This window comes from Thamnophis elegans, chromosome 5 (genome assembly GCF_009769535.1).
Source record: "Thamnophis elegans isolate rThaEle1 chromosome 5, rThaEle1.pri, whole genome shotgun sequence".
Taxonomy (NCBI): domain Eukaryota; kingdom Metazoa; phylum Chordata; class Lepidosauria; order Squamata; family Colubridae; genus Thamnophis; species Thamnophis elegans.
In genome coordinates, this window is record NC_045545.1 from 83,334,269 (window position 1) to 83,349,123 (window position 14,855).

The window sequence follows — 14,855 nt, forward strand, 5'->3', positions numbered from 1 at the left end:
TCCCAAGGATAGCATTGTAGCAACTAGTTTTTAGTTTGTATGAACTACAGGTAGGCCTTGATTTTTCCACCATAACTGAGTCTACAATTTTGGTTATGTTGTTGGTGATGGTTCTAAAGCAAGTCGTCACGTGACTGAACTTGATTTATCAACCTTTTAAAAAAGTCTTCATTAAGCAAATGCTGCAATTGTTAAATGAACTCATTTTTCTTTTGGGGTGTTTTTCTTGAAACTAGAAATGCTTGTTTTCGGGGGGGGGGGGGACCATAAATCAGTTATATTGCTGCAAGGTGCTGTGAACAGTAGTAAATGTAGACCAGTTGCTGAGTGCTGAAAACATTCTTATGTGACTGGGGGGGGGGGGGTGGTCAGAACTTTAAAACTGAGTCTTAAGTCCCTTTTTCAGGGTTTATAGTTACTTCACTCAGTAAACAACCAGTCAAGGAGTACCTGTATCGGACACTGGCTAATTGTTTACAGGCATTTGGGGGGGGGGGGGGATTTCCAAACAGTGAAATGGTTAAGTAATTTAATGACAGTGGATAATAGTATTAGCATACATAATAGGGCAGGTAGCCAATTTGAGAATATGGGAGAGGGCAATTAGAAGCTAGAATTCACAATTTTTCTTTGGTATGGTTTGATATGGAATGTTTCTTTGTTTGGTTCTTTAAATGGTATTGTGCCAATTTATAGTGTTTATATTTCCTACTGCAAAATGGCTGCTGTTGATTTGTAACCATTGTAGTCAGAAGCTTCCAGAGGCTACAAAAACCACACACTCCCACATCTCCCTGCTTAATAACCCACACAGTCAGGGTGTACTGGAATTGCCCTCACAAAACGATGCTGTCACACAAAATTACACTTTTAGGCCCGCTTTCGTCAGCTTCAGCAATCCTGGTACCAATTTTCATCATAACCCCAGGATAACTCTGAGAATTGCCTGGAATCACTACATGCCAAAAGAGGGCTTGTATTTTCAGGATCCAACATACTTCAGTTTATCTGAACTGTACAGGTTCTCAGAAGTAATACACCCTTTCAGGGTTGACACAGGTAGCTTGAAATACACTTGGATAAATGTAAATTCTAAAAGTGAAGTACCATTAGATGCAAGTATAAGTGCTGCAGAACCATCAGGATTTTGTGATAAAGTTTTACTAGTGCTTAAACAAATACATTATTTAAAAATTGATGATCAAAAGTAGTTTATGCCGTTTTTCTTATAAGAACTTACATTGACCAATTACTATCAAGGATATCCTAGGAAGTAGGCTATCTCTGACCACTAAATAAAGTAGTTAGGTATTATCCAAAAACAACAAGTCTGAAAGCATTGGGTTATTACTTATAAAGTCTTTAGACTTCAAAGAATTTCCTAACTGAAGACAGGACAATGACTGCACAAGTAGCTCATATTTACAGAAGCAGATGCCGTCCATGTCACATCACTGCACAGGTTAACCTTGATGTTATTGCACCGTTCCAACAATTTCATGTGGCTATCAAGCAGCAAGGAGGATCAACCGAATAGGAGCTATGTATCTGAGAAAGTCCTGAACAAGATGAGCCCCAGCAGCTTTGAATCACATGCACAAAGTGTTCAAGTATGTGTTCCAGATATCCACAAACTGCTTTGAATGGAACTACAAGCATTGCAGCATGCCTGTGAAAACTGCAGCTCAGACTTCATCGTGTTCATAGAGATTCGTTGTGCAGGAAACGTTGACTTCTTTTTTGAAACCAATTCTATGCTTCCTGTATCAAGTGTCTTATAATTTGTTGCCATCCCTGCTACTTGGGAAATGCAGTCAGCAATGCTTATTATGCTATGACTGAGTTTTATTAGCAACAGTGGTTTCCACCATGTTATGCTTGGGAGGTTTAGTAGAGTTTGATGTAACCCATGGATGTTTAAGCACACTTTCCAGTAGTAATCTCTGCTTTGGGTCATGCTTCAAGAGCTTTGAAATCAGATCCTGAGCTCCCTCTGTTACAAAAGGAGGAAATCTGTACTCCACCTTTAAACAAAAAAAAATTATAGTTACACACAAAGCACTGCATTCACTTCTTCCCATTGTAGAGTCCAGGTGGAAAATAACAATTAGTTTGGCAGTAGCATATCAATGTAAGACACTATCCAAATAATTGTTACTAGTGCAGGAACCAAACCCGAATTTGCCAGCTGACAAAAAGGTACTAATATGCTTAAAAATTCTAATCTATGAATAACATCAGGGGATAGTTTAAGGCAGTTTTAGGCTTCTCAAAATCTGAAAGGTTACTCCTATAGTGTGAGTCATGGATTACAAGAAAACAAAAATATAGGATACATCAAGCCAAATAAATTCAACTTACCCTTGAAATGGCTCTATATGTATCCTGATAAGTTTCTGCTTCAAAAGGAGGCTTTCCTACCAAAAATTCATAACATAAGACACCAAGACTCCACAGGTCCACTGTTTCATCATGTGTCCTCCCTTCAATCATTTCAGGTGGTAAGTAATCAAGGGTGCCACATATTGTTGACCTCCTAGGATAGCAAAGTATAGAGCAGTCAGCAAATCGTGTTATTTATCTAAAAACCACAATAGATACTAATACTAATAAATAATAAGCTGCACTGCTTATTAACACTATGTTTTAAGACATTTTATTTATGAATATTACCTAATCCTAAATCTTTCTGCTGTCTCTATTACAAAGTACTTGACATTTTTGGATGTCACAAGAAGCATTCCTTTCTCAAACTCAAAGTTGCTTTGTAGAACATGAAGCCCTCCACTACTCACACTTCTCTACATATCATCCTTACTTCCTTTTTATTGGATCTCATTTCCCATCTACCTTCTTTGTGGATTCTAGGATCTTATCAGTATTATCTTGTTTATTGCATTCATAACTATCTTGCTGCTGATTTATCATTCATAACCAGCTAGAATTGTTGGTGTGATATTTTGGTTTGAATTCTGAGTTAAAATGTTCCATTTTCTTATATATTCATTACATGATTTTCTTTAGATGGTTATACTCAATATTTCAAATATATATATTCTGAGCTGCTCCTCACAGTAACAACTCTGAAATTCTAAAGCCACTGAATAGATTTCTACCCTGATGCCTTAACCACCACACCAAACAGACTCTTGCCAATTTACTTTGGTATTCACCTGGAAAACATGGTTGCCAGTATTATAGTGCGAACCCTACTTTAAACAGATTTTCAATTAAGTGTTCTATCCTCACCAGAAAGAATCAGTTATTTAACCATTTTTTGTAAATTTTACTACTTCTGGAAAAGTACATTGTATGTTCAAATAATTCTAAGCCAATTATACTCTCAAACTTGAGTATTAGAGAGTCTCCTACCTAGAAGATGGGGCATGCACTGACCATCCAAAGTCAGCAATCTTGAGCTCTCCATTTGATCCCAGCAACAAGTTTTCAGGTTTGATGTCCCTATGAATTACTCTTTTTGAATGACAATATAACAATGCATCTGCGAGTTCAGTCATATACTGTAGAAGAAACCAACATTTGCAAATAAGGCTTAACAATGTCAAATAATGCAATTTAAGCAGATATGAGCATTTATTCATGTTATACTATTATAGCCACAATGATTAAAAAAAAGAAAATGATTTAAAAAAACTATGAAAAAGAACAGGAAAAACTACTGCATTATTGGGCTAAACAGCAAGTCTCTACTATGAAATGTAAAGTTTCCCTTAGTCATTATGGATCTCATTATCCTCTAAGTAGTCAGATACCTAAAATGTCACTAGCCTGTATTAGCTTAATTACAGAAGTTTGCTTTAATGCAAAGCAAACCTGCTCCAAAAATTACTGTGGTTTCTCATGCTTAATCATTGGCCAAAAGTTTTATAACTTTGTCCCCAAAAAATAAAAATAAATTGATATACTTATTTTGCATTTTTCTGGCAAACATGTGTTAGCACATTAAACAAAATTTGACGAGACCATAGAAGTACATTGAAGACTTCTGCGATATTGAATGTTCTATCAATGACTAGGATACATGTACGCCTGGAATGCACTTCTAGAATCTTTGACAGACAAGCAGTTTCTGAAAGAGTAATATCTGTTCTCTTAAAGTACTGAAAATGGGTCAACAAGTTAGTATTATTCCACTCCTCCAGTCATTGCTACTTTCACATGGTGGGTGGGAACAGCCCATTAACTCAAGTTCTTTGTAGACAGGTTGCCTGTTTTTTTCTTTCGCTAATTTTTAAGAGACTTTCAAAAAATACCAAGTTTCCAAAATTGTATTTTCATTTTCAATGTTCCAAAGCCTAAAGAGCATTTTAAAAACAAATACATTTTTAGAAACCCATTTTTTCTCACTGAGAAAAAATCTCTTAACTATGCCATAAAAGGACAAGAAAAGCAATCCTCCCTTTTCATATATACAAATCAATGATCAATGGAAACAGTTGCAACAAAATCATACAGTAGTATTCCCATCATTACATGAAAATAATGAGGTTTACATTGAAAACAGCAATAGGATTGCCAATTAATTGCAAATGCAGAGAATGAGCCTGAAAAGTTGCCCAAATATCAAAGCCGGGGGGGGGAAAAAATACAAAATGGCTCAAAAATCTTGAATCAACAGCTATTGGCACTTCAACTTCTAACCCAAAACATTTTACAGGGTACCAGATCAATTCACCATAATTTAAATACAATGAATAGCCATTTTGTTTTGAACTTCCATTCTCTTTTATGAAAACTGAGCACCTTTAAATTAGTTATGTTTTCCCTGTTAATTTCAGAAGTTTTAAACAAAACAGGCACACATTCTGCTGAGAGAGAATGGGCTCCAGCAATGAGTCCAAACAATTGGAAGAATAAATCCTGGTCCCAGTGACCGATTCAGATTGGACCCTGCAACATTATCCTGAGAAACTTATATTTCCCTTTATTTGCAAAACAGCTTCAGTGAAGTTCTCCCACTTGGCCTCTTAGTGGTGATCTGCTTCAGAGGTAGAAGCTATGAACTTTACTACCTATTTGAAAAATTCAAAATGACTTAAAAAAAAAAAACCTCTCTTAAAGCAAAGCTATTCAGTATTCTCAGATTCAAATTACTAGAGGAATAACCATAGTAGACCACCCATTTCCCTCCCAACCCAAAAAGGCGGGGATAGCCTTAGTATTTCATACAAAAAGCATGCATTGCCATTTGCAAACCGTACAGTAGCTGTTCGTTGCTCATCAAACTTTTTAAGCTTCTGAAGTTCTTTATACACTTCTCCACGAGGTGCATGTTCCAAAATTAAGTACACTCTTGTTGCATCATGGAAGTAACCATACAGCCGGAGAATATTGGGATGTCTACAAAAGGAGGCATATGGATTTTTAAACAAGACTGTTACTATTAATCAGCTAAACACATCTATAACTCCCTCCTTATTATATACAAGTGATAAACAATATTGAGAGGCTGAAGCCAAGCAAGCTGTTCAATATGTTACTAGAAAAAATTGGATCAAGCTTTTTTCCAACTATTTGAAAAGGTTTTAACAAGATAAAAAAAACCTCTGGAAAACTAGATATTCTATTCACCTTCTCCAGTGGTCAAAAATGGCCACTTTTCAGGGTAACTTAGAGCCTTTGAGATGATCTAGGAATGAAAGCAGCTGGCCTCCTAAAGGCTTTTACTTTTTATTCCTACTTTCAAAACCTGATAAATATATCAAAGACGACCCTCCAAAGCCATCTCTATGTGGGTAAGAGAAAGCGAAGAATTAGAATCCTTTCCCAGAGATCTCCACTTCTGACTTTTACCTATTATTTGGAACAATAGTTGTACTACTGAATGTTTACTCTTTTACTGTCCTATTTTGGCAGTGTAAGCCTTGTTTGCTGTATATGGTCTCCAGGTTACCACTCTGTATTTTTATTCAACCGTACCGAAGATGAGACTGTATTTCTACTTCTCGCCGCAGCTGATGTTCTACACCTGCTTTTTCCAATTGTGCTTTAAACAAGACCTTCAGTGCCAAGATAAATTTGCTCCGTTTCTCTCGAGCCAGGTACACATTTCCAAATTTTCCTTTTCCCAAAGGACGGCCAATTTCAAAGTCTTCCAGGAACCACTGTTTTCTATTTTTTAAAGAAATAAAACATTAAAATATGAAATAAGAACACTTTGCTCGCTCCTCAAAACTTGCAATTTGTATAGGAAATCCTTATAAAGAACAAACTTTTTCTGGGGATAGCTTAGAGGCACAGGGGGATAGCTAAAAGAACTTTGTTTCCTAAGGAATATAGAAGAAAAATTTCGGTAAGACTCAATTTACATAAATTTCTATGGGTGTGCAAATAATCTGATTTGAAAAATAATACAATAAAACCCACTACATAAAATCACAGGTGCCCAAGGATACGAACCCCACTGACAAGGGAAAAAAATTATACATACACATTAGTAAGAGCAGAGCTCATTGAACCAGCTGACTCAAACGCTTTGGGCAGTGATGGTCAACGTTTTATCCACCGACTGCCCAAATTGCATGCGTCCATGCCCAAACTGAAAGGTGTATGTGCACAAATGCATTCATGCGCAAACATGCACACATGAATACATGCGCGCATGCATAGCAGACACCCGAAGACCAGCTGGCTAGTGGGAGGCAGGGCATCCCAACACCGGCAGCTGGCAAGAGTAAGATCTTTTTCTTCCACGAGCTTCTATTTCGTCGGTATGGGGAAACCAAAGCTCACAAAAGAAACGCAACAGAGATCTGACCTGCGACAATGGTGCCCGTGCCAGCATAGAGGGCTCTGGGTGCCACCTCTGGCACGCGTGCCATAGGTTCACCATCGCAGGTCTAGGGAAACAGCCAAGTCTTCAATCCTTTACAGAAGGCTTACAGACTTGGAGTCATCTGAATTTCCCCATAAGAAGTGTACACACCTTTGAATATATCCACCCACAAAACCAAAATAAGAACTTACCTTTTAGTTTCACTTTTTGATGCCCCTTTGCTCTCACTTTTTGAATCGGAAGCTCCTTTTGCCTCAGTTGTTACAGCTGATATATCTTCAGTTTCAGGCTTTTTTCCTGGGCATAGGAAAGTTAAATTTTCTAAAGCAAGCTCTGAAGTTAAAAAGTTCAGCAGATTGTTTTAATTGTTCTTCTCCGTGGCAGGTTTGGAGTGCATACTTCATAGATGATGCAGAAATTAAAGATGTATGATTTCTTTGTGTTTAGTCACAGCAATCCATTCTAGAAATATACTTGCTAAGCAAATCTTGTGACCAAGAAGATATTGAAAATTGCTGGATGTTGCTATCTCACACACACGCACGCACGCATGTGCACACACACACACACACTTTATGTAAGGATGAACACTTTTAAAATTAACTCTTGCTGGCAATTGCCTCTCTATTCTACTTATATTTAGAAAATATGTAGCATCATAATCACAATAGCTCTGGGTGAATATCTAGAGCAGATGGAATATTTTAAATATGACTCATGGCTTCTAAGTAATTAAAGGTTTCTTGTTAGCCCGCCCGTCATATTTAAGATATTCCATCTGCTCTAGATATATGAAGGAAGTACTCTATATTTAGAAGATAGCATCTTGCATTAAATCAAGTATGGATCATCTATGTGTGTCCAAGGGCTACCCTTGGGTGAGAAAGAATTGATAGAATTGTATTACATATGGATGTACTTGAGATGTCTTACTTTTTCTAAATAAGTTGTTCCCCTTTCAGTATTTACCCATATTTTTTGGAGTATAAGACGCACCAAGGTTTTGAAGAGGCAATTTTTTTTAAAAAAAGTAGGTAGGTAGATAGAGGGATAGAAAGGGATAGAAATACAGTAGGGAGGGAGGGACAGAGTAGTTAGGTATAGGTAAAGGGATAGAGAGAGAGAAATAGAGAGAGTATAGGTAGGTAGAGGGAGACAAATAGAAAGAGATAAATACAGTAGATAGGTAGGGAGAAAGAGAGAGAGTAGTTAAGTAGGTAGGTAAGTAGGTAGGTAAAGGGCTAGAGAGAGTGTAGGTAGGTAGCGGGAGAGAGAAATAGAGAGAGAAATACAGTAGATAGGTAGGGAGAGAGAGAGTGGGTAGGTTGGTAGGTAGAGGGATAGAGAAAGAGAAATAGAGAGAGAGACAAATACAGTAGATAGGTCGGGAGAAAGAGTGAATAGATAGGTAAGTAGATAAAGGAATAGAGAGAGAGAAATACAGTAGGTAGGTAGAGAGAGAGAGTGTAGGTAGGTAGAAGGATAGAGAGAGAGAAAAGAGAGAGAGAGAGAGAAATACAGGTCTCATGAAGTTTTTCTTTACTGCGTAAAATTTTCACTGCAAAGACCGGCCGAGAGATGTAGACTATTAAGATGAGCATTTCATGGTGAGGCACAATTTGGGGGTGGCAGGTGGGGCAGGGGATGGGGGCCCAGCATCCCTGCCAGCGCCGAAGAAGTACCCTGGGTCCTGCTGGACTCTCCCCTCTCCTCCCTTGTTGGAACGGTGGTGGTGAAGGCACCTTCTAGACCTGGGACCCAGCAGGAGAAATTTTGCCTAGCGCGCTTGTCTCTGCTCTCCTGTCAGCTGTTATCCAGGAGAGGGGGCAGCGACACTTAGTGGGCAGTGGGCTCCAAGAAGTGGCTGTCTAGGACCCTCCCAGCCCCATATTGATGGCCAAGTTCCACTGTGCCTCATCCCCGGCAGGCAGGACCAGCACCCGGGCCGCGTGCTGCTGAGCTCACTTCAGGCCTGCAGTGCCTGAATGGCAGGCCAAGTTAGCGAGTCCTCCCAGGTGACCATGGCCTTTCAGGGAGGAGAGTCGGGCTTGGGGCTTGCTAGCTGGAACAGCGCCCACGCCGGCATTGCTGCTGTCTCCGGGGATCAGAGCAGAGGAAGTACCTGAAAGACCCATGCGGCAAGGTCTTTGGGAGAAGTCCCTGGTCTCCAGGCCATCTCTCCGCACCTTGGGTAATCCCGGAAAACCAAGCTGGGATACTTTGGCTGCCCCCACTTGATCTCTGCCCACAGACTCCCTTAAAGAGTAGAAAGGAGAAGGGCGCACAGCTCTTTCATCCTCTGCAAACTCGCATTCTCTTTTCAGCTAGTCAGATCCGTTTCAGGCGGTAGATCTAGCCAGCTGAAAAGAGAATGCAAGTCCGCAGTGGGAGGAGGCTTGACAGGTGTCAGAGGGGCAGCGAATGCTTGGCAGCTCCTGAGGGGGGCAAGCCCTCCCTGCTCACAATTTCTTCACCCTGAAAGCATCGCTGGCAGCCGCTTCCCGCAGCTCAGGTCTGTGCTCTCCTCGCTGCTGCTCGGCCTCCTCATTGCATGTAGGTAGGAGGCAGCGGAGGCCACGCACGGGTTTCCTTTGATGCCTGCGCACTCCGGGTTGCCAGCAGCTGAGCCGGCAAGCCAGCAATCAGCTGGCTGCCTCTGATCTGCTGGCCCTGTGTCCGCGCCCGGCTCCTGCGCCCTCGCCCGACCGCGCTGCCCTCTCACTTTTCTCCCTGCCTCTCCTGGATGACAATGCTGGCCAGAAGAAAAAAGGTGAGTCTATAGAGGAGGAGGGCATGTGGCTCTTCATTGTGCATGGGGGAACTGGGAAGGAAAGCATTTTCAGGTGGCGGCGCGTGCTGGAACTGCCTGCCACCTGAAACACGATGCACGTTTTTAGCCTCTGCACACACCTTTTGGAATCGGGGAGGGGATCATGGCACCACAGCCCAAAACCGCTTTCATTGAAAATGCTTTCAACGCAATTCCCCGGGCTGTTTCTGGACTCAGGCCCCATGTGAAAGTGAGGATCCCGCCACATGGAACCACCCAAAAATGCAATGCGCGGAGCAGGTGGTGAAGCTACATTCGGAGTATAAGGCAGCCAGATTTTCCCCTTTTGGGGGGGAAAAAGTGTGTCTTATACTCCAAAAAATGTGGTAGATTTTGCCTCACTTTACAACCTTTCTTGCCACAGTTGTTAAGTGAATCAAAGCAGTTGTTAAATTAGTAACACAGTTAAGGGAATCTGGTTTCCCCATTGACTTTGCAAAAGGTTGCAAAAGGTGATCACATTTCCCGGTACACTGGAAACTCTCATAAATCTGAGTCAGTTGTCAAGCATCTGAATGTAAATCACATGATCATTGGGATGCTGCAAGTCATAAGTCTGAAAAATGGTCACCTCACTTTTTTCATTGTCGTTGTAACTTTGAACAGTCACTAAGTGAACTGTTGTAAGGCAAGGACTACCTGTACTATGTTTGTTAAGTGAATCACATGGCCATCAAACAATTACAACTTTTCCCATTGACTTTGTTGAAAGCCAGATGGAAGAGTTGCAAATGTTGATCAAATGAACCCTGGATATTGCAACCATTGTAAATACAGGCTGCTTACCAAGTCCCCAAATTTTGATAGCATGACAACAGGGGCACTGCAACCGTTTTAAGTGCAAGGATCAGACATTTTTCAGCAACGCTGTAACTTGAAAAGTTCACTAAACAAAATGGTACATTGAGGACTACCTGTACCAACCCATACTGACCAAATTTTTGCAGATGATTTTCATTTGAATTTCAACTCACTGTATTTTCCAATACGGTTTTAAAGCTTCCCAATTTTTGCTCATTGTCATATATAGATACAAGTTTCCCTGAAAACAAGACCCAACCAGAAAATAAGCCCTACCATGACCTTTTTTCTGGATGCGCATGATATAAGCCCTACCTCCCAAAATAAGACCCAGTTAAGATTGTCAAACGTATTTTAGTACCAAGTTTCCCTGAAAATAAGACCTAACTGGAAAATGAGATCTAATGTGTCTTTTATAGCAAAAAATAATATAAGACCCGGTCTTGTTTTTTGGGAAACACATTAGTCCTTGACTTACAATAATTGGGAGTGGAATTTTCATTGCTAAATGATATAGTTGTAAAGCAAAATCTCATTGGTTAGCAAAGCAAATCCTTGAAGATTCAGTTGCTGTCACTGAATGAGTGCCACAGACTTTAGGTGAGATAATCTCCTACCTGCTTCCTTGAATCAGTCACTAGGAAAGCCATCAGGAAGTTAAAAATCCCAGGCTGTCTGGCAGGCAAGTGGCTACTGTCAGGTGATAAAGAAAGTGGGGAAGTGAAAGGGGATGCAAGGTGTCTAGAGGCATCATGCAGCTCAGGAAGTGCTTCAGTGGCCAGAATGGCACAAGTGCAGAAGAGTTGTTGAACTGCATGGGCAGAGCCTTATTCCATTGAGTTGTGATCTTCCATGTTGGCTTCCCCATTGGGTTTCTAAGGAAGCCATCATGAAAGGTTCCAAAGGAGATCCCATGATTGTAGAGTGCTTAGAAACCAGTTGTAAGTTGAAATAGGTCACCAACTGCATAGTGATCATGTGACCATGAGGGCATTGTAATGTCAGTAATTTCAGTGACCAATTGCAAGTCCCTTCATTCAGCTACTAACAGTCACCGAATTAGTGGTCTTAACTCAAGGACTACCTATATCATAACATCAATAGATTTTTCTATGATGATTAGAAATAGCTGAAACAGGCTTACTATTATAAAGTTAGAAATAACTGAAATAGTAGTACTTACCAGATGCAGAAGGTTGCTGAGAGATTATACCAGGTTTATTTGGACCAGAGTTCCTAGATGTTGGTTGAACTGCAGATGTTGGTCGCTGCTGACTTGTGTAGTTGGAACATTTTGGATGGGTAACAGCAGGTTTCTGTGCCTGAGACTTAATAGGCACTCTCTGGGGTACATTTGAAGCAGAAGGAACACGCTGTGATTGAATTCCAGTCCTCAGTGCCCGATTCTGAGTCATAGGAATCCGCTTTGGACCATCTACTACCTAATTTTTTTAAAAAAACACAACTTTGAAGTTTCAAGCACCTAAGCAAAAACAGAAGTTGCAAAATTTCTCAGGATTGAGTTTTTTTCAACATAAAACCACTTTAGGGCACCACAGGTGCTCTATAGTTTTGTAAGTTCATAGTTCAAAATAGCAAAAGTTTAATACAAGTAGTCTTCAACTTACAACTACAATTATGAACAGAATTTCAGTCATAAATCATTGGAGTCAAACTATATCACCAGACCAGATTTTACAACCATTTTAATGAAAGTCGTAAGTCCAGCTTCTGGGGTAATTAAGCAAATGAAGTGCTCATTAAGTGAATAATATGGTCGTAAGTGCAAAACCAACAACCAATGGCAATCAGGTGAGCACAGTATGCTGCAATGGATTGTAAATGCAAACTCCTTGACAAGCGGCCACATTGTGATCACATGACTGTGAGGGGCAACGCAAGATTGAAATCTAAAAAGGCAAGAATTACACTACCCAATAAACACAAGGGGTCACTTTACCTTGCTGTTGTGTGAGTGTCCACTCTGGTTTTCTTTACCCGCTTTGTCCATTACTATATTGAGGAACAAAAAAAATCAAGATATTTGTTCATGGTAACATAAAATAATTAAAACTTTTTATCTCTCATATTCCATCATGCTATTTGAAACGGTTCCACCACAAAACCGCGCTCGACTAAACCGCGTCGCTGACGTCATCAACAGGGCGACAACAGCACGGAGACAGAAGCACGCTGTAAACCCTGAACCTAAAATTAACCCCTAAACCTAAACCTAACCCCCCTAAACCTAACCCTTAACCTAACCCTAAACCTAACCCTTAACCTAACCCTAAACCTAAACCTAAACCTAACCCTTACCTTAAGTTGAATCGGCTTGCTTTCAAAGCGCTATTTAAAGCGCCCTTCTTTCTCCGCACTGGCTGTTGTCGCCCTGTTGATGACGTCAGCAACGCGGTTTAATCGGGCGCGGCTTAGTCGAGCGTGGTTTTGACGGGTCACGTTTTGAAACTATCACTTCAATATCTTCAATCTACTCATATTAGTAAACCCTTGGAAAAATTATGTCATCCTACTGCATGAATTCTGACCTCAAGGAAGTATACATCAATTTATCTATGTAATGCACCATACAATATACATCACATAGGCAAATAAAGGCAGTTTCTTTCTTAAATTATGAAAGCATTTCAATAGCATAAACTGGCTAAAAAGGCTTTATAATTGTGCTCTCTGAAGTTACAAAGGCATTCATGGTAATGCAAGTTAATTTTTAGGTTTTCATTTGGAACAAGGAGATTAAGAGACATCAAAGTACCAAAGATTTGAAAAACACAAGCCTAAGGTCATGTTGGTTTGTCTGGTTGAAGAGTTACATAACTTTTATTAAATATATACTTTTCAGAAAAGACATCTTGTTTGACTCACAGATATTTTAAATCATGGAACTACAATATGGTACCAATGGACTGATTATCTCTCAGTTGGAACTCAGCATTTGTTAAAAGGAAACTTGCTGCAAAATAAAACCCCATTTTCCCTTAAGGTTTCTTCCAGGTTCCACAAAGACTTCAGAGGCATTCTTATAAAATTAATATGGTGGATAACTGCAGTCCAGTTTTTTTGTGTGTGGAAGTATGCCCATCTGCTCAGAAACAAAGGTGTTTGGGAAACTATTGTGGTACAAAATGCAATAAGGAATGCTACTAGTTTTCTTTCTGGCAAATAAGAGTCCTGTAATTTTCCATCCTCCATGAGAACCATTTTGTGAAAGTACGTATGACAAACTACTTTATTTCCTGTTTTCTAAGTATTAGCTATTACACAAATGGTCATAGAGGCCAATTTTCCTCAACAAGTAGCTAAAGCCACCTAGAACCAAACAGTCTTAATACAGTTTTCTCCCAGTCTTAATGCAACTTTTATCCACAATCACTTAAGCTGTTTGCTGTATTTTTTATTGTTGATATGTCCCACTTACTAAATGGACACACCTATTTATATGGAAGAATGAATGAGGGATATCTCACTCCATTTCAATACACACTGTATAGCACCTTGTTCTCTAATGCTTTGATAAAACATAGTTTGTCTGAAGAGTCTGTTGCATTAAATGCAGTGCTCATCAGAGAAACCTAGGCATTAGAATCCATTGTTTTTCCAAAGAGTTCTTCTATTTTTATTTATATAAAAACATTCATTCGCTGCTTATTTCCTTATTATCCCCTCCTTTATGGTGCTGGTTTCTTTTTTAAAAAAAATAACCAACTCGCAGGGAAGTTTAATTAAGGATTTGAGCCCCTGCCTTTAGGGTTAAAAGGTTAGACAGCAGAAAAAAGACTAAAGGGCAGGCAAAAAAGAAAACCAAGTCTCGTGTAGCATCTAAAGGAATTGAAGAGTTATTCCAACGGAAGGAAATTTTTATAAAGTCATTCTATAAGGCAGATTTAGAGCATCACCCAGTCCTCGCCATACTTTTCACCTTGTGAGGGTTTAATAACGAAACGGCTACAGTCCCACGATGTTCACTAGTCCCTATAGTGGTTAGACTACAACTACCATCCCCACCGGCCATCACACCTATTCTATAATAACGCTCAAGGAAGCCACCAAACGGGCGGGCGCCAGCGTTTTAGAAAAAAAGCTTCTCCCCGCCAGCATTTACAAGGCACTCCCGACAGCCCCGCCACCCACCAGCCGCCCTTCTTTGGAGGGCCGCTCACCTCTGCAGTCGATGTGGCAGGCTCCACCGCCGTTTGAATTCAAATGTCCTCCCGCCTACCTTCAACGCCCTTTAAACCGCCTGCGCGTTCGGATTGGCGAGTCTTTCCCCTTCACTCCAAGACTCTCGACCGTTCATTGGCTACCTCCATAGACAACACCCGCCTCTTCCTAACCGTTTCGGCTGAGTGAGAGCACCGGTTCCCATTCCAAGCAAGCTCGCCGTCGCTTAGAAAGGCGGGGCGAGAA

General features: G+C 40.3%; 1 protein-coding gene across 2 annotated transcripts; it reads right to left on the reverse strand.

The window, feature by feature from the left end:
- Positions 1-1,143: 1,143 nt before the first annotated feature.
- On the reverse strand, positions 1,144-14,693 carry AURKA (aurora kinase A). Of its 2 annotated transcripts, none has more exons than XM_032217236.1 (9): positions 14,609-14,693; positions 12,388-12,440; positions 11,611-11,869; positions 6,988-7,093; positions 5,941-6,132; positions 5,223-5,361; positions 3,373-3,521; positions 2,362-2,536; positions 1,144-2,024 (listed from the first exon to the last, which is right to left on the reverse strand). In XM_032217236.1, exons 2-9 carry the CDS (start codon positions 12,436-12,438, stop codon positions 1,833-1,835), a joined length of 1,263 nt encoding a protein of 420 aa, XP_032073127.1. In that variant the 5' UTR covers positions 12,439-12,440; positions 14,609-14,693; the 3' UTR covers positions 1,144-1,832. The 2 variants fall into 2 exon arrangements, with proteins under 2 accessions (XP_032073127.1, XP_032073128.1); XM_032217237.1 differs by lacking the exon at positions 14,609-14,693 and adding an exon at positions 14,368-14,449.
- Between the last annotated feature and the right edge of the window lie 162 nt (positions 14,694-14,855).